The sequence below is a fragment of the Pipra filicauda genome, unplaced genomic scaffold (assembly GCF_003945595.2).
Source record: "Pipra filicauda isolate LSUMZ 115617 unplaced genomic scaffold, ASM394559v2 scaffold436_size1054928_pilon, whole genome shotgun sequence".
Lineage (NCBI taxonomy): Eukaryota > Metazoa > Chordata > Aves > Passeriformes > Pipridae > Pipra > Pipra filicauda.
The window spans coordinates 343,306-362,654 of NW_024104572.1; the positions used below are offsets into that span (position 1 = coordinate 343,306).

The 19,349-nt window shown below is 44.3% G+C and overlaps 1 protein-coding gene across 2 annotated transcripts; it reads left to right on the forward strand.

Moving 5' to 3' along the window:
* Window positions 1-313: 313 nt before the first annotated feature.
* ZBTB21 (zinc finger and BTB domain containing 21) lies at window positions 314-15,227 on the forward strand. Of its 2 annotated transcripts, XM_027741942.2 has the most exons (3): window positions 423-452; window positions 8,909-8,963; window positions 11,812-15,227. In XM_027741942.2, the coding sequence occupies exon 3, from the start codon at window positions 11,825-11,827 to the stop codon at window positions 14,999-15,001; it is 3,177 nt and encodes a 1,058-aa protein (XP_027597743.1). In that variant the 5' UTR covers window positions 423-452; window positions 8,909-8,963; window positions 11,812-11,824; the 3' UTR covers window positions 15,002-15,227. The 2 variants fall into 2 exon arrangements, with proteins under 2 accessions (XP_027597740.1, XP_027597743.1); XM_027741939.2 differs by lacking the exons at window positions 423-452; window positions 8,909-8,963 and adding an exon at window positions 314-351.
* Window positions 15,228-19,349: the final 4,122 nt, after the last annotated feature.

The following is a 19,349-nucleotide window of genomic DNA, read 5'->3' on the forward strand; positions in this document are numbered from 1 at the left end:
CGCGGGACGGGCTGAGGGAGGCGGCCGGGGCGCGTTCCGCCCGCGGTGTAAGCAGGGCGGGCGGGGGGGGATCCGCACCCCCATCCCGACCCCGCTCCCCATCCCCGTCCCCTCACATCGCCCCCCCCCCGCCGCGCCGCCCCCTCGCCCCCCGCTCCCCCCCCACCCGGGCCCGGCCAATCGCGGCGCCGCGCACGTGACGAGCGCTCCCCGCGATGACCTCATCCCTCGGTTGTGGGATGACGTCAAATTCAAGATGGATGGAATCACGGCGGCGGCGGCGGCAGCGCGGGCCGAGCCCTGAGAGGAGGCGCCCCGGAGGGGGGCGAGCGGGGAGGGGAGGCGGACAGGGTGAGTAGCGGCCCCGCGTGTCGCGCCCGTCCCGGGGGGCTGCCCGCGCGGCGCGGGTCTCCCCGGCTCACAAATCCGTCTTTTCCTGACGTAACTCTGAGGTGGTTTTTTTTTTTTCTGTTTTTTCCATACATCTTCCCCCCCCTCCTTCCTCCTCCTCCGCCGAGCGGGGATGCGGCTCCCGCGCGCATGCGCCGGTTACGAAACTCTTCCCCCCTCCTTCGCCCGGGGCTCGGCGCAGGCGCTCGGAGCGGGCGGGCGGTGCCCCCGCGGCCGCCGCCACATCGCCCGCCCCGCCTGGGGCGGAGGGCGCATGAGCCGGGGGGGAGGGAGAGAGGGAGGGGAGGAGAAAGGGTAGGGGCGGATCGGGAGCGGGGAGAAGGCTGGGAAGGGACGCGCGGTCTCGGCGCTCCCTCAGCGGGGGCGCCTCGGGAGCGCGTTACCCGCCGGCACGGGCGGGAGGGCTCAGCCGCCTGAGGGGAGTGACGGGCGGTGGTGTGAGGGATATCGGGGACCTGTGGTGTGTGTGTGAGGAACAGCAGGGACCGGTGGTTGTGAGAGGCACCAGGTGATGTGAGGGACACCAGGGGCTGGCGATGTGTGGGGTCGGTGGTGTCTGTGAGGGACACCAGGGACCCGTGGTGCTGTCGGGGACACCAGGGGCCGGCGGTGTCAGGGACATCAGGGGCCGGCGGTGTGTGGGATCGGTGGTGTCTGTGAGGGACACCAGGGACCCGTGGTGCTGTGAGGGACACCAGGGGCCGGCGGTGTGTGGGATCGGTGGTGTCTGTGAGGGACACCAGGGACCCGTGGTGCTGTCAGGGACACCGGGGGCCGGCGGTGTGTGGGATCGGTGGCGGTTGTGAGGGACACCAGGGAGCGGCGGTGTGAGGGATATGAGGGACCTGTGGTGTGTGTGAGGGACACCAGGTGGTGTGAGGGACAGCAGGGACCGCCGATGGACACCAGGGAGCGGTGGCGCGAAGAAGCGGCCGCCTGAGGGGTGCAAGTGATCGCCTGCCCGAGGAGTGTGAGGGGTTGTGGGGGACTGAAGGTCCCGCTGCTTACCCCTCCGACCCGGCTCCGATCCGAACTCTGAAACATGGGGAGAGGCTGTGCCTCGGTGACATGGATGCTCCCCGATGTATCCGGAAGGGAGAGCACATTTCATCCTCCCCCAGCGAGGTGCCTGCGGAGTGTATGTACAGGCGGGTACTAAAGCTCGTTAATAGGGATAAGTGTCTGCAGGGAGGGGGCAGAGGATGGACCAGGCTCTGCTCAGGGGTGCCCAGCAATGGGACAAGAGGCAACGGGCAGGAACTGATGCACAAAATTTCCACCTAAACGCGAGGAAGAACTTCACTAGAACAGAGACCAGAGAAGCTGTGGAATCCCCCTCAGTGGAGATATTCCAGAACTGTCTGGACACAGTCCTGTGCTGGGTGTTCTGGGATGACCCTGCTTCAGCAGGGAAGTTGGACCAGATTACCCTCTGAGGTCCTTTCCAACCTGACCCATCCTGTGATTTTGTAGACAAAGCTTTGCTAGTCTGAGCACTGTTGGGCTGGTTTATTCATCAGGATGGAGTACATTTCATAGCCTGGTGGAGGAACCCTCAGTGCTGTGCTGTGCCTTTGCAGAAAGCCGTGGAAGATGTTTTACGTGGTCACAGCTGTCAGAGAGAACTTTACTGTAATCCTTCCTAAAGTCCATGCTGACATTATATCCAGATTGGATGCAGCTCATGCAAAGGAACGGCACAAGAACGTAATTTAAAGGAGTTATTAGGAGACAGGAAATATTGTGGAATGTCATTATGTGCTGAGTAAGCACATCTTAATAATTAAATAGCACTTGCTTTAAAGCTCAAGTTTTTTTGCACTTGGACTCACAGTGGAAATATGGGTGGGCTGTACATCTAAGAAGAGACTGTGATGAATTACACAGTCTCATGACTTTTTGTGAATACACTGAAGATCTTTCGGTTAAATTGTAATTAATCTTTTTATCCTCAGATAAATTTATATTAATAAATAGATTTTTTTAGTGTATTTCTGTACAGGAATATTAAATCGGGGTAGTAAATACGTACTTTTGATATTAAATCACGAGTGGTAAATACGTACTACAGGTAAATCTAGTACCACTTTATGTGTGTATTGCCTGAACACAGACAGCTGCTGTGTTCTCTTGTGACTTTGCTCACACTGACTGCTCTGACTAAAATTTTCCACCAGCATTATGCTGATCTTCTTGAGGGGAAGTTTTGAGCGAATTTAAGCAACAGTTTTTATAAACCTTGTTTGCAAAAAAAAACCCCAAATTATGTGGCCGTCCTTTGGGTGAAAGGGGATCCGACATCCCTTTCTCTCAGAATTGTGTTTCACCCGCATGCTCTACGCTTGTAAATCTCATAAGAACACTTTGTTCACCCGTGGAAAGTCCACCCACCCTGACTGGATTGTGAACGTTTGAAGAACTGTCATTTACATGTTCTCAGTAGGGACTTGCAGGGAGATGTCACAAATTACAAACCTCTGAAGTTTTCAGCTGCAGCAGTGTGTGCCAGGCCAGAATTTCTCAGGGATTTCTCCAACTGGGAGCTCCCCTGACTCTGCTGGAGCCAAGATAACCCCTGGGGATTGGAGTTGAAAATGAGTGTCTTGTGCCCTCAGTGCTGCTCTTGACTGATTTCAGCATTTCCCTGTGATCCAGAACAGGATTAAAGTCATAGTGAGTTGGGTGGGGTTTTTTAATGCTTAAAGTAACATCCTCTAGCACATATTATCCCTCTTATTTAATATAAACAGAGGCAGTAGCTTTTAAGAAGTTCTTGAAGTCCTCTTTGTGCTGTACATTTAGCGATAAATGTGAACATTTGTGCCTCCTGTTCCTGCTGTGTAGGTTCCAAGTGCCAGGGTGATGCTGTGCCAGCTGACTCGGATTCAACATCTCACACTGAGAACCCTCTGCATCACCAGAAGCTGGGTATTACTAAGAAATTAGGTTTTATGAGCTCATGGGGGGGTTTTTGTGTGTGTGATGCTAGAGAAGACTTGTACACAGAGAATTAAATAGTTGGTGCTGACCACGCTTTCCTTAGAATTAGTAATGGGCAGGCCAACCTTTGAGTTTAACAGGACAACTTCACATAAAGCCTTGAGCTTTCTTACTGTACTGAAGTTGTTTTGGTTTAAACTGCAGGAGCTGTGAAACAGTTACTCTTAAAAAAAAAAAAAAGTAATTTCCCATTATAGCTTTCAGGGGTTTGAAGTTTATTTTATCTGCCCAACAGTGATAATAAACAAGTGTAGACTCACCCGGGAGAGGAAGGAGGAGCTGAGGGGAGGAAGTTGGGCTGTAACCGGCACATGGTTTGTCCTGCGCTGGGAGGGGCCACGCTCTGAGTCACAAGCTGCAGTTGCAACTGTTTCAGCTCTCGTTAAACTTCTGAGCAAGTGAGCTCTTTTGTAATGGGGTCTGTTGTATTTAATCAACTGAGATCCCCAGAAGGGAAGAAAAGTCTTCAGAAGCAGCAAAATCCTTCGTTGCAAGTGGAAACACTGCTTTAAAAACGATGTTCTGTGCAGAGGGGGTTTCATTCCCAAAATAGTTATAATTTAGTATTAGTGTTTGTACTGTAATATTTCCTTTTTATTTCCCTTAATGATAATATTAAAGACAGCAGTTCTCTTATGTTTTCTTTCGTTCAGCAGTGAAATAAATTTAAAAAATCACCTGTTGTCTTTGCTTATTGGCTGCTTTATGTATTATGTTGTTCTGGAACAGTTCAGGCATATTTTATGGACAAGAAAAGAATGTGTTGAGCAACTCTTAGACCTCCCTAAGCTCAGTCTACCAACAACACCACCACCATTTTGCAGCCCACCAAAAACCAGGAAAGTTTCAAAATCACCTAGTCCTGATTGTTGAGGGAGTTTTTCTCTCTTGTATTTAGTGAAACACCACATCTTGTGCAAATTCTTTCCATACAGTCCGTGATGAAAAGGCCTGAAAAATCCTTGGGGCAAATAATTTCAAAAAAACTGCTGCAAAACTTGTCCTTTGATAGCAGTTTGTTTGCAATTAAATTGCATTCTTTGGGAACCGATGAAATATTTTCCCCTTTTTTGTCCTGGAGCATTAATCTCCTTATCCCTGGTTTATCCTACCTCAGCACTGAACAGTGTGAGCGATCTTTAGGTTGCAGTTCATTCTCAGCAATGCTGACCTTGTAAATCTCATGTAGAACTCAGGTAAAATTGCTGCTGTCTTTCCCCTTTTCCAGTTTCCTGCACTGTCTTCCCAGTATCTTGCCCATAATTGGTGATGGCAGAATGACATTTTCTTTGGATCCCTTCAGTGGGAGGAAGATACCTGGATTCCCTGAACCATAACTTTCTCACTTGGCAATTTTTAGGCTCAGTTTTTGTATTAGTTGTGCATTTTTCAGATTAAGTGTATGACCTCTCCCCCTTCAAATCTTGTATTTTTAAAAGAAACCTTTGTGTAAACACAATTCTGTTGATAGAAAAGTACCTTATGTGGGTATAATTGGCTTCTCTTCCTATCTAAAATATGCCTGTAAAAAGCCACGTTATATTTATAGAAATATGCCCACAATTAGGGGGTTGTCATTTTGAGTATACAAAATAATTAAAAAATTAAAAAAAATTAAAAGAGTCTGTAGACAAGATTTATTCTGAATTAGGCCAGTTAAACAAAGAAAAAGTGTAAAGGAACAGTAAAGGAATGACTGTTATGAATATTATTCCATTTGATATCTCAGCATTACCAGCAAAATAATAAAGTCTACCTGTAGAAAGAGTACAAGTGTACACGTTTGGTGTACATCTCCCCTTCTTCAAATTCTTGATTTCATACATCTCTTACCAAAAAATCATGAAATATTTCTGGGGATGACGTTTCTGTAGGTTTTTGAATTATATGGCCATCAAGCCTTTTGGTCTTGTCCCGCCAGAAAGGTTAACATCACAAAACTCAAGGGAATGGAAGTGGAAGAACTCCTTAGTGAAAAGTATTTTTAAACTTTTAAACTTTCTGATAGTTTGATTTAGTTCACAGCAGTTTGGAGGGTGAGTTACACGCCTTTCGGTTGAGACATTGAGGCCAGGACAAGTATTTTGTCAGATTGTGACTTGATCTTCATTAAGTGTTTCGGGAGGAACCAGGAGAGCTCACAGCCAGCGCGTATTCCTGCCCTCTCGCTTGCATCCCTTGGCTGTGCAATCCCGTGGTTTACTGCTCTGACACGAGCCAGTCCTTCCTTAGGGGTGGAGGAGACACCAACTGCTCCTTGCAGGAGCAATCCCTGGTTAGACTGGACTGAGAGTGAGATGAAAGTGCCCCCTTAGTCCTGTGGGTTTGTAAACAAGAATGAGAAGGACAAGAGGAGCTTTGTGATGTTACTCTGACATGTTGCACTTTGCTGTAAGTCAGGAGGAGCTGTTTTAAGTGTCAGATGGGGAAACCAAGGGTGTGATCTGAATATGAAAAGTAGCCTCTAATTTCTAAGAGAATTTTTAGGCCGTGTCAGAGTAACTGCTCGTTATTTGTCCATTGTGCAGGGCAAGATAGAGAGACTGCACAATATTCAAACTGAGAGTAGTTTTAAATTAGATATTAGAAAAATATTCTTTACTGTGAGGTTAGTGAGACCCTGGCACAGGTTGCCCAGAGAAGTTGTGGATGCCCCATCCCTGGAAGTTGGACAGGGCTTGGAGCAATGTGGTTTAGTGGAAGGTGTCCCTGCCCATGGCAGGAGTGGGACTGGATGATCTTTAGGTCCCTTCCAACCCAAAACATTCTGTGATTCTCTGATTATAGAATTCTTTTCCTCTCCCTATATTTCTGCTTCTGTATGTGTGGAGGATAAATAGTTGGAAATTAGTCCACCGATTTCACACACTAGCAAACATGTTCTTTATCTCATTTTATGCCTCTCTTCACTGTAGTGAGTTTCTCCTTGCTGCTAATTTATTGTGCATGAAAAGGCACTTGTCTTCTCGGAGAGAGTTCACAGTATTGTCAGCAGCAGGAAACAGCAATAGCAGTGAAATCACATTTCAGTAAACCCAGGGAGAGAGAAATCCTCAAACTTGCAGGAAGAGCTTACTTAAATGTATAGTTAGAAAAAGATTATAGAAGTGCAAACAATCTTTCTGTGGAGGTTTGGAGCTTTTACATACAGCTTTTGGGGGCATGTAGGGGAGTGTGTAAATATATATGTACTATGGGAGAGTGTGTTGCAAAGGCTGTTGATGGGAGAAGAGACGTTTTATAAACTGTTGTCAAGCTCCAGTAAAAAAACCCTGCATAGAAACCTTGAGTAGAAGCTTAAGCGCTGTGTGTTTGTTTTGCATCTGGACTTGTGATGAGTAATCATGTTTTTCCTTCCTTGTGTCTGAAACAGCACCTGAATTACCAGAGCCATCAGATCCTCTGCAAAGCACTCACAAGGGAGTGCAACATTCCCGCATTTACCTGGGGATGCCCCGGGAACTCACTGAGTCTTATAATCCATGTTTCTTTGCTTTCTTAGTGGGTTTGCCCCCGCCACGCTTCCTGTGTGTTTTCCCTGAAGAAACCCCTGTTCAGTCTCCTTTGGTTCCTGTCTCCTCTGCGTGTGTTTCCTCCTCCGTCCTTGTATTCCCTGCTTCCAGCCACAGTTTCTCACAGCCCTGGCGCCTCCTTGCTGCAAAATCGCATCTCATTGAGGGCTTCAGAACATCGTCTTTCCCAGTTCCACCCCCAACACGCTGTTAATGGAGCTTTAGCTGACAACTGTGTCCTTGTAATGGATGTCAGGAGGCAACATCAACATCTTCTCTTAGTTGTTCATGTGTATTTGTTGCTCATGTGTAGCTGTTGCACTGAGATCAGTCACGCAAATATCTTGCCCGCAAATTTTCAGTGTTGGTGGCTTCGTTGTTTCTAAAGGTGAAATTTCGGGTGGGTGAAGCTGGTGGAACAAATTCCTGACAAAGAATGAGCAGTTTCGTGGCTTCTCTTACTGCAATCCTGATGCTCATCTGACCTCTCAGTGAGATATCAAGCTCCTGTCCTAGAAAATAGCCAACAGGTATAAAAAGCTGGATTGATTTTGTTTGTTGCTTTGTTTCCTGCTTCAGTTTTAGGGAGCTGAATCAACTCACTGGGAGGTGAGATGAGCAGCTGAGCTGGTGAAAGGAAGAGAAGGGTACCACAGAGCTGGGAGGAGGAGGTGTGACAGTAAGGGACAGAGGAAAGGAAGGGGAACTACCACCTCAAAGACAGGTGGATGTTGAAGACCAAGAAACTGTTGGGCCAAAGATTGAACCTTTCTGCTCTTTCCTTGAGTAGAGCTTTCCTGAGTAGAGATTTCCTTTTTTATTTTGTTTTCCTGGAAGTAATTTTGAAATAGTAGAGATGTCTTTTTCTATCCTTGTTCAAAATATAAAATAAAAGCAATCTTGTACCAAATATGGTACTTAGGTTTCTGAAATTTAGTTTGCTGAGATCAGTAGAGGGCTGTTGATGGAGGGAATTAGGGGACTGGAGCCTCTCTGACCAGGAAAGGCTGAGGGAGCTGGGTCTGTTCAGCCTCCAGAGCAGACACTGAGAGGGGACCTCCCCCAGGTCTGTAGGGTCTGCAGGGAGGGGGCAGAGGATGGACCAGGCTCTGCTCAGGGGGGCCCAGCAATGGCACAAGAGGAACGGGCAGGAACTGATGCTCAGGAAGTTGCAGCTGGACATGAGGAAGAACTTCTTTGCTGGGCAGTGACCGAGCACTGAACAGATTGTCCAGAGAGGGTGGGAGATATTCCAGACCCATCTGGACACAATCCTATGCCATGTGCTCTGGGATGACCCTGCTGGAGCAGGGAGGTTGGACCAGATGACCCACTGTGGTCCCTTCCATCCTGACCCATTCTGTGATTCTGTGAAGACTTAACACCAAAATCTCTTCTTGGCCTCCTGAAGGAAGGCTGCAGGTGCTCCTGCTGCTCTTGCTCTTCCTGTAGTTTTACTGTCACTGTTCCTCCTGAGGACCAGCAGCTGCTGTGCCATGTGGCACACAGATAATGGGAGATTTCCTGATACGCCCCTGCTGTTTCCTTGATGTCACCCAAACGTCATGGAAGAAAATAAAAAGAGCTTTGTTTCCAGTCAGTAGTGAAGGTGGCTGGAAAACATGGTTGGAGAGAATAGAAGCAGATTATTTGGAGGAAAGAGCTTAGGTAGCTAATGGCAAAGTAATCTTTAGCTGAGAAGTAAGAGTCCTCAAACACCTGGAACCAGATCTAGTGTTACAGGAGACTCCAGAGGTCTGGATCTACACACTGTGCCAGACACAGCTTTTGTGTGGGGCTAAACAGACAAACACTGGCTTTGGGGACACTGTTGGGAGAAGTTCTTGTCTTCCTGTGGCTGCTCCAATTGCTGCCTCTTCAGTTATGCCAATGCAGTCGTTGTGGTTTAATATCAAAATTGACCAGCATTTGAAAATTAATAATTCTGGAGTTTTATTTATTGTCTGATCTGCTGTGTCACACAGGCCTGCAGGTATTTATACTGGCACAGCTGGAGGAGGAGTGACCTGCAGTGTGCAGGTAAGATGAACAAGAGAGAGCAGGAGTAACTTGGACCAACTTTGTTACTGAAAAGTGTTCATGTAGTGAAATTTTAACACATTGTACATTTACTCAGGTAATCTTTGGATTTTTTTTTCCACATCTAAGCATTTCAGGCTTTTAGATGGTCTGTGTAAATGTCTTAAAATGGTTCTGCAAAACAGATCTGGTTTTGCTTCTTGGTATCATAGTTTCTTTTATTTCTGCCTGTTGTGTCTAAAGGCTACTAAGCTGAAAGTCAAGCACTTGGATTAGGAAATACCAGGATTAAAGCTGCTTTTTCAGGATTAATTTGTTCCCCTGCCATTTGTGTACCTTGCAGCCTTGGTTACTGTTAAAGTGACACAGTTACGTTGCACCAAACCCTCCTTCACTGCACGCAAGATACTGTGCCATGAGCATGAAAGGGAGGGATGATTGTCTCTTGTCATGTTATATGTAGTGAATTGAAGGTGTTCTAGGACTAAAAAAGGAGGATGGGGAAGGAAGGATGGGTGACAGTTGGGCTCTGCTTTAGATGTGTAGATTTTCCACCAGTCTCTGCTGGTTACACTGAGTTACTGTGCTAGGATGGACAAAGGGACACATAGTAATTACATGGTGTTTATTCTGCCAGTCTTACACTAAACACAGGGCCTGGGCAAAGCAGATTAAAGTGAAATATTTGAAAACATTTCAAAATATGTGACTAATACACTGTATTTTCACTCTGTCCTCAAAGGTGGGGGTTATGCAGGAACTTGTGTTGGGTGTCTCTACACCACTGTTCTAGTTCAAGCTCCCTGAGCACACTGTTGATCTGTGTCCTCCATAAACCCTCTGCAAGTTGCATCCCAGATGAATCACTTGGGTTTGCAAATTCACCTTCTTCCAGATGAAGCTAAAGGAAAAGATGCCTTCCTGGAACACTTGTTCCTATAACACTCCAGGTGTTAATGGGTGCTCAGACCGTGAAACTGGATTAGGGCTGTTCAGACCCCACCACTTTAAATTGCAGTGTAACCCACAAAGGAGAGGGGTACTGAACCACCATCCATCCTCATCCCCCCCAGTATTTTTAAGCAAAACACAGAAAGCAAACCAAGCCAGATTGGTTTCTCAAATGAAGAGTGACTGCACTGCTTTTTTTAGATGGAGGTGTGGGGGGATTATGCATTATAACTATTACTATCTGAGGTGAATTAAGGATAAATTAGTGTTTGTGAAATGACACTGCAAGGCACTGAAACACTAGATAAAGACTGATTTGGTGAGGAAACAGCATTCTGCTTTTCCTATTGCCATGGCACTGTGAAGTCATTTGGGAGTTTCAGATGCAGAAGTGGCAGCTCAATGCCCAGAGATGCAGCACCCTTTCTGTCATTTCTCAATAATACCAATTTAGGCTTTGATCACTTACTTGTATCCATTTGTTGTAAGTTTTACCACCCTCATTTATTAATCACGGGGTTACAGCCTCTTAGTACTGTTTTTTTATTTTTATAAACTTTACAGTGTTGCTTGTAAGCTGATGGACACTGAAACCCTTTCATTGTCTATGTATTTATATGTATAAATCATAAACTAAAGAGTAATTTCTCAAATCAGCTGTAGAAAGAAGAGAATTGCTTTTAACAGACACATCATTGACATGTTTTATACCACCATGGAGGAAGGCAGTGTAAAGAGTGTCCACAAAAAACAAAACAAACAAACAAACAAAACAAAAAAACAACAAACAAACAAACAAAAAAAAAAGGAAAATTGGATATTGCCGATTTGTCTGTGTGTGTCACTGTGCACAGATGTATAAATTCCAATTCCTGCCCCAGAAGTTCTTGATTTATACTAACTTAAAACCTGATTCTCTTGTTTTGTTAAGCTCCAATCAGGAGCAGTATATTGAGTTATTGAGACATGCTGCAGTATGGAGTAGGTTGTGTTTTGAAGCACATGGAACATGGAGATTTCTTCACTGCAGCTTAATTTGTGCTCACTGTACTCCTAGATGCATCCCAGGCTAACTGTTCCTCAATATATGGAATGTGGGCATAAAGTGCTCTCCTGCTAATGAATAAAATGGAGACTTCAGTTCTCTGGTTGCTTTTCAGCTACAGCAAAGCAATGCAGAGATAGAGCAAAGCAATGCAGGGATACCTCAGTGAAAACTGTGACATTTCCCAGATCCTACCAGTACAGTTTTAAGTGACACATATTTGATTGCTGGAAGTATATAATTAACAGCACTTACTAAGCATAAACAAACGTGATAAATTTAGATTACAGACAATAATCCTACTTCCTTCTCCCTTCCCAGTATTAATGCCCTTTCCATCATCCTATTAAAAGTGACAGCAAAACCCCCTTAATTTGTTTGGTCAGCAGGAGACTGTCAGGGTTGCTTAAGCTCAGAAAGGTGAGTTGGTATAACTAAGTTCAGACATCTGATCCGAAAGTTTATCAATGCAGCTGTCAAGCAGATCTTCATAAAACTAAAGCAGAGATAGGAAGTGAAATGATGGAACTGTTCCTCCCTGTGTATTGCAGGAAAAGAACACAGCCCACCCATCTATATTTGTGGTGTCATATTTCTGATTTAAGATCAGCCATTAACAGGGTAGTGGAAAGTGGTCAGATGAGCTGGTTCTTCCCATGCCTGTGCATCTGTTGGAACTGACAGTGTTGTTTTCATTCCCATACCTTTCCTCCAAACAAAGCCGTTTCCTTAATCACTATTTGTTGGTGGTTTGGCCAGTTTACTGTCGTACAGGGGGGATTAGGTGTGTTTGCTTTACCTCTTACCGTTCACACAAGGCAACCTACAACTTTTGTTGTTGTTCTTTTTCAGAGGCATCAGAATCATGGAGGGGCTCTTGCACTACATAAACCCAGCACATGCAATTTCCCTTCTGAGCACCCTGAACGAGGAGCGTCTCAAGGGACAGCTGTGTGACGTTGTGCTCATAGTGGGAGACCAGAAATTTCGAGCCCATAAGAACGTTCTGGCTGCCAGCAGTGAATACTTCCAGACTCTGTTCACAAACAAGGAGAACGAGTCTCAGTCGGTGTTTCAACTCGACTTTTGTGAGCCGGATGCTTTTGATAACGTGTTGAACTACATTTATTCTTCATCCTTGTTCATTGAGAAAGGCAGTCTCGCAGCTGTGCAAGAGCTGGGCTACAGTCTTGGGATATCCTTTCTCACAAACATCGTTTCCAAGAGTCCTCAAGCTCCTTTTCCTGCTTGCCCTATCAAGAAAATACTGTATCAAGATGAAGATGAAAGTAGTTCCCAGAAGAGAAGTGTCATCGTCTGTCAGAACAGAATTGAAGCACAAGCGAAAAGCATAAATCAAACACAGCATGATTTAAGCCATACTCCTAAACCTCCGCCCTCTGTGGCGGTCAAAACTAGCAGCAGACCACAAATAACAAAACCAACTGAAACCCTTCACAACTTATCACTGACTGAAAGGAGGTGGCTGAAAGAAAGTCCTTTGGGCTATACGAAGGTTCATGAAACTTCTGGAACTGTGGAGGATCAGGGCAGGAGTGGTTTGGTGAAAAGGAACACGGTGCTGCCTCAGATGCCTTTAGCAGAGAAGGAAATTGCAGACGATGAGCCAGGAAGCAGTGGTCAGCTTTTGAGAGGAAAGGCTGTGGAGATGTCACTGAAGAGACCACGACCACCAGTCTTGTCTCTGCGTGGGGCATCAGAATCCACGTTTTTGTTGCGAGAGGCAGGAAAAGGAAACGGTCAAGGCGAAGACAGGAATTTGCTGTACTACTCAAAGTTAGGGCTGGTGATCCCGTCTAGTGGGTCTGGCCCAGAAAACCAAAGTATTGACAGAAGTGGGCCCCTTGTAAAAAGTCTTCTGCGGAGGTCACTGTCCATGGACAGCCAGGTTCCTATTTACTCACCTTCCGTTGACCTAAAACCTGCACAGGTGTCGTCCTCCTCCTCACCGGGAACTAACGATTCCCAGAAAACATTTAACGTCGTGTCCCAGAAGTCATCCTTGAGAGAGTCATCGGAGAAGTTAGTCCTGGATGAGAAACCACAGGTAATACACCCACATCGCCTTAGGTCTTTCAGTGCCTCTCAGTCCACTGACAGGGAGGTGGCTTCCCCTCTCTCGGAGGTGCGGATAAAAACCGAACCGAGCAGTCCACTCTCAGATCCCGCTGAAATTATAAGAATTACGGTGGGTGATGGTTCAGCCTCGACAAATAAAGACTTTGCTTTTAAAACCGAGGATGATCACAAGGAACCGAGCAGAATTCCAGCAAAAAGGAGGTTTCAGGACGATAGAATGCTGCCATTCAAGAAGCTGAAGGCGGATGATCAGGGTTCTCCTGGCTCAGAAGAGAACTTTGAGGAAGGCGCAAGCCCTCCGCACCTTGATGCTGATTTTCCTGATTCTGATGTCAGTAAAGATGAGTACAGCGAGATGGAAGAAGCAAGACCAAATAAAAAATTTAAATGCAAACACTGCCTTAAAATCTTCAGATCGACAGCAGGTCTTCATCGTCACGTTAACATGTATCATAATCCAGAGAAGCCCTACGCTTGTGACATATGCCACAAGAGATTTCACACCAACTTCAAAGTGTGGACGCACTGCCAGACCCAGCATGGAATCGTGAAGAACCCCTCACCGGCCTCCAGTTCTCACGCCCTCTTGGATGAAAAATTCCAAAGAAAACTGATCGATATAGTGAGGGAGAGGGAAATCAAAAAAGCTCTGATCGTGAAACTGAGACGTGGCAAGCAGAGCTTTCAGGGCCAGTCCGCTTCACAAGCGCAGCAGGTCATCAAGAGGAATTTAAGGTCGAGAACCAAAGGAGCCTATATTTGTACCTACTGTGGGAAAGCTTATCGCTTCCTCTCGCAGTTCAAACAGCACATAAAAATGCACCCAGGGGAGAAACCCATCGGAGGGAACAAGGCTCCTAAGCAGAAGGATCACATTCACATTGAAAGCCCAGTGGAGAACAAGGAGGTTTATCAGTGCCGGCTCTGCAATGCCAAACTCTCCTCACTCATTGAACAGGGAAATCACGAGCGACTCTGTAGGAACGCCACTGTCTGTCCTTACTGCAGCCTTAGGTTTTCTTCTCCAGAGCTGAAGCACGAGCACGAAAGCAAGTGTGAGTACAAGAAGCTCACTTGCCTCGAGTGTATGCGTACCTTCAAATCATCCTTCAGCATCTGGCGCCATCAGGTTGAGGTTCACAACCAAAACACGATGGCTCCATCAGAGAACTTTTCCTTACCTCTCATGGATCACAACGGGGAAATAACCAGTTCGTCCAGGTTGCCCCCGCAGTCAGAGTCCAATAAAATGAACAACTTTGTTGCTGCGAAGGAGGATGGTGTGTTCAGTGACTCGTCAGAACAAATCAACTTTGATTCTGAAGACTCCTCATGCCTACCTGAGGACTTAAGTGTCTCCAAACAGTTTAAAATCCAGATCAAAGAAGAGCCTGCGGATGACATCGAGGACGAGGTCACCGAAACGAGCAGGGAACCTAAGGAAGTGGTCTCCAAGAAGGATGCCAACTTGTGGCCCTGTGAGAAGTGTGGGAAGATTTTCACCTTGCGCAAGCAGCTGGAGCGTCACCAGGAGCTCCTGTGCTCCGTGAAGCCCTTTATTTGCCACGTGTGTAACAAGGCCTTCCGAACGAATTTCCGGCTGTGGAGCCACTTCCAGTCTCACATGTCGCAGGCTGCAGAGGAGGCCACGAACAAGGAGCCTGAGATATGCCCACCAGCTAACTCCCCATCCCCGCCGCCCTTACCCCCGCCCCCGCCGCTCCCCAAAATCCAGCCTTTGGAGCCGGACAGCCCCACGGGCTTGCCGGAGAGCTCCAGTACTACTGAGAAGTTGTTCGTGCCCCAGGAGTCAGACACGCTGTTCTACCACGCCCCGCCGCTCTCAGCAATCACTTTTAAAAGACAGTACATGTGCAAACTCTGTCACAGGACTTTCAAGACGGCTTTTAGTCTCTGGAGCCACGAACAGACACACAATTAAGCTTTAACAGAAACCTTACAAAGCTGTGTTCAGGGTCTCACACGTCTGCCACACAGACTAGAAATTTTAAGAGGATCAAAACAATGATGAAAAATGTGGAATCTGTGATGCTGCTTGGGTTTGAAGATTAGGGGAAGCTAACTTGGTTATTAGGTAGAAAGCAGAGTAATTTAAAGTCCTGTGGTCTGGGATCTGATAGTAACAGTATAAATTTTATTTCATTTAACACTGAAATGCGATTGCATCTGGACTGTATGCATGGATCTTCATCCTGTGATGTTGGTGTGTGCGTGTGTATTATATATAAAGTTATATATTAAATGAAAGAGCAACAACAATTTGGATTCTAACTGTGAGCTTATAGTGGTGAAATACTGTAACCAACTTCGTTAATTTGTTTTCAAAAAGGAAGCCAACACACGAGCTCCATAGAAATGATTGCCATACACTGGCAGTTAGGGAGGAGGTGGATGGAGTGTCTTGCTGTATTGACTTAGGTCTTAGAAACCTTTAGCAATAACAAATAAACCTCAACTTTGAGTAATCCTGATGTTATTGGATACGAATGTTTGCTATTTTAAGGGAACACGGAATTGTTTTATTGTTGTATGGAACTTGTGCAAATTAAAATAGAATCTGAAGTCAGCAATATTATTACTAAGATTTTATATAAGAAGTAGCAGCAAGTCTGCTCTCAGCCATTTAATTTTAAGTTTCTAAGGAAAATCAAGAGTGGGGGTACTTTGCTTTATATAATGTCCCAAAGACTAATTTCCTATGGATACTTGGGTAGCTGAAGTCATTGTATAAGAGCCATCATAATGCAAATGGTACTGTTTGTAACATGAACTGGGGTTGAATGGACGTCAGACAAGTTTCATAGCTTTGTTTCCACTATTTGTACAACTGTTTGTAATTCTGACTACAAAGGAATGTATAACTATTAAATCAACAGGAGAGAGCTCATCAAGGGACAGAAGATGAGCTGTGTTTCTAAACACAGTCATAAGCTTGGCCATGAGTACAAAGATATGTTTTAACAGAACCTAAAAATGTAAATATTTATATAGACACCTGTATAAATGAAGAAGTATGTATTTGAAATTTGTATTAAGCGTTGCATATCCAGCTCAAAGCAGAGGAGAAAATCACACTACAATCACAGCATTTTATGAATACAATGCATAGAGTAGTTCTTTCTGCAGCTTTTCTATCATATGTGATACTGTGTTGCAATTTTCCAATTTGTCGAAAATTGTGGTAATAATGGAACCACTTCCATGCGGTTCCATTATTTTACCTCAAATCACAACTGGAGCATTTAGTGTAAGTAGGATCATACATATTTACCAGGAGCTGTAGTAAGGGTCCAAATTTTTCTGTAAGTAAAGGAAATACTTTCCCAGAAGCGTGAGGTGAACTAGCAGTGAGAAATTCTTCTGCTGGAATTTAAACTCGGTGGAGTGGTGATGGATTAGAGTGAAGGTAAATGACGCAAACAGTGTTTCTGATCCTGACCAACCTTCCCCCTGCAGGGCTGGGAGAGGGGGGATGTCATTCCACACTGCTGAGTCAGAGCCCAGTCTGTGTCTGCTGAAACCAGCACAGAGTTTGGTCACCAGTTTCAGGGGGAGCCGGAGTGAGGCTTTAGTTCTATGTGTAACCATGTATGTGACTGTTCTTTCAGTATCCCAAACTCAAAAGTTGGAAGAATTGCAAGCTGACACTTAAGATTTATCAAAATTAAGCACAAATGTAATTCCTAAGAATCTGAGGATGGGCATCCTTAATCAGGCACACACCAGAGTAGATTTTTCTCAGTGAAAGCCCAAGTGTGCCACCATTTTTTTCCAACATTTAAGTTTAAAAATATTAGCTCAGGACGGACCCCTGACTTTTTTTTTTCCAGCTACCAAAAAATTTGCAATGTTAGTTTCAAGCCTCTTCTGCTTCATTTTTGACCAAAATCTAAAATTGTTACTGAACACTTCTATTAGTAACATATTGTTCTTTTTTTGCCCTCTTCCAGGCAAATTGTAGCTGAATAAGATTAGGCTAATTTGCTTGAATATCAGTTAAACTCTTTCAGTGGCATTGCAGTTAAAGAAGGTACTTGCTTAATAGTGACATTTCCATTACTGACTTTTTTTATTCCACCCAATAAGACTAAATTTCTTTCTTACCAGAAACAATTTCAAACTAAAATGGTTATTGCACTTAACCTGGCTTAAAAAAAAAAATCAGAAAAACATCAAGCCCCACGAAGTATCCTTCAAATGTATTTAAGAAATCGGTGCATATAAAATACGAACGTGTTTTTGTAAAACGGTTCCTGAGTTTTCCCCAATTATTCCCCTACACAACAGTCTCAAAGCATAGATGTAAAGTTCTTTCTAAAGGAAGGTGGCAGCGAGCTCAGCTGGGTCAGAGCCATCTCACTTCCAACTGGGATTCTGCTCTGTGATAGGATGAGAAATTTTACACACTTCAAATCAAAATCTTGTGCGACCTTTCTGCAGAAACCTTGACCTTTTTCCTAGTGTGCTAAAAAATCCATCAAATATTTTTGGCCTAAATAGCCTCCTAAATTTTTCTTCAGTGTTTGGGGGGTTTTTTGTTTGGTTGGTTGGGGGTTTTTTTAATTTTGTTTTCAACTTTGAGCGTGTTCTGTGTGTTTGTTTTTTGTTTTTTTTTTTTTAATTTGGTTCCTGTTGTTTAGTAAAGGAATTCAGGATCTCTAAAATTTAAATATGAGATGTTTATATAGCAGTTCTGGTTTTCTATTAGCTTTTATACAGTATCTTAAAAAGCCCTTGATAGAAGTGTTTATTTTGGAGGATACGGAATAAATATGCTTCCACTTATATAACTTTAATATATGTTTTAAAAGTTAAATTATGGAGAAAAAAAAATGTTAGTTGCTTGTTTATAAATAAAGATCTTTTGAAGAGTGTCTAGTTTGGCCACAGCCAAAATAAAAGGCAAATTTATTGATACAAAAGCCTGTCTTCAGCATATTTTGTTTAATTTTATAGCTGTGTACTAAAGTGACACAAAGTTAGAGGTCTTGTTAAATATAAAAAGTGTTTTGCTTTTTTTCTTAAAACTTGTGACAGGAATGTGCAGATGTTTTAATATATAGATTAGAATCTATAATTCTCCTCTTTTTTTTGCTATTTTTATAATCTGTCAGATAAATCTCAGTGAACTATCCTGCTTCAGTGGAAGTAGAGGGGAAACTTGTGTTGCATTTTAAGAGGAGCAGGGTTGAGCCATGAAATGTATTTTGGTTTGGGACTTTTTTTTCCTTTCAGGCACCGTGTTGGCAAAGCCTCTGAGCCTATGCTTAAATCCATTAAGATCAGTCTTAATTTATTTTTTTTAAAGTCCTTAAGTTCTTTGCTGAATTGGGACCATGATCAGCCTTGAAAATGAGCAATGGCAGCAAAAGACGTACAGATTTTGTTTTTTAAAGTCCTGGAACCAAAAGTTAAAATTAATTTTCCTCTCCATAAAACCTGCATATAGAATTGGATGTAGCTTTACAAAAACAAAGGATGTGAACCAGGAATGATACTGTGTTTAGTTTGGGGGGTTTTTTTTGGTAAGGGGGAGAGAAACACCCTGTGACAGGTAATTAAGGAGGCAGTTGGTGAAGTGGGCGACTGCAGAGTTTGTCTGGGGTGTTTCAGAACTGAGATATTTCCTTATCTCTGACCCCAAACAGCTGTAAGAGGCTTTTCCTGCATTTCCTGTTTAGGCAGGAACATCCAGGAGGTTTTTTTGCCTGATATTGTTTGTTTTCCCCCCAAGCAGGACACCCGGGTTTGCTCTGAAGCTCTACACGGACTCTTGTTTCTGTTCCAAGCTCCAAGTGTTAAAACTAGTTCCTCCCATGGGATAAGGACAGACTATGCCTAATTTCTTGGCTCTTCGCAGTGAGGGTGCAAATATCTGGCATGAGCCTGTAATCTGGCATGTGCCTATACTGTTCAATGAAATTGTTTACATTTTCTTACCAGAACATTTAATTAAAAATCAAAACGAGCTTAGGGGTTTGGGGTTTGCTGGGGATTTATTTTTGGGGTTTTTTTTGGTTTTGTTTTTGTTTTGGTTTTTGGTTTTATTTTTTAGTGTTGGTGTTAATGAATCAGTGTTAAAAATCTTTTTCTGTTGTTGCTGAGCACAGCCTGATAGTATTTTTAATGGCATTGATTCTTGTTTATTTAAAATGACTTGTGAAAAACCGTACTGTAACTGCTCTACAGAAAGGGACACTATCAAGAGAAAGTTTGGGTACAAGAAAATGGACTTACCTGTATTAGAAATACTTGACATTAATAAAATT

Coding starts and splice junctions, on each gene's coding strand:
- ZBTB21 (XM_027741939.2), top strand. CDS start 11,825: ATGGAGGGGCTCTTGCACTACATAAACCCAGCACATGCAATTTCCCTT.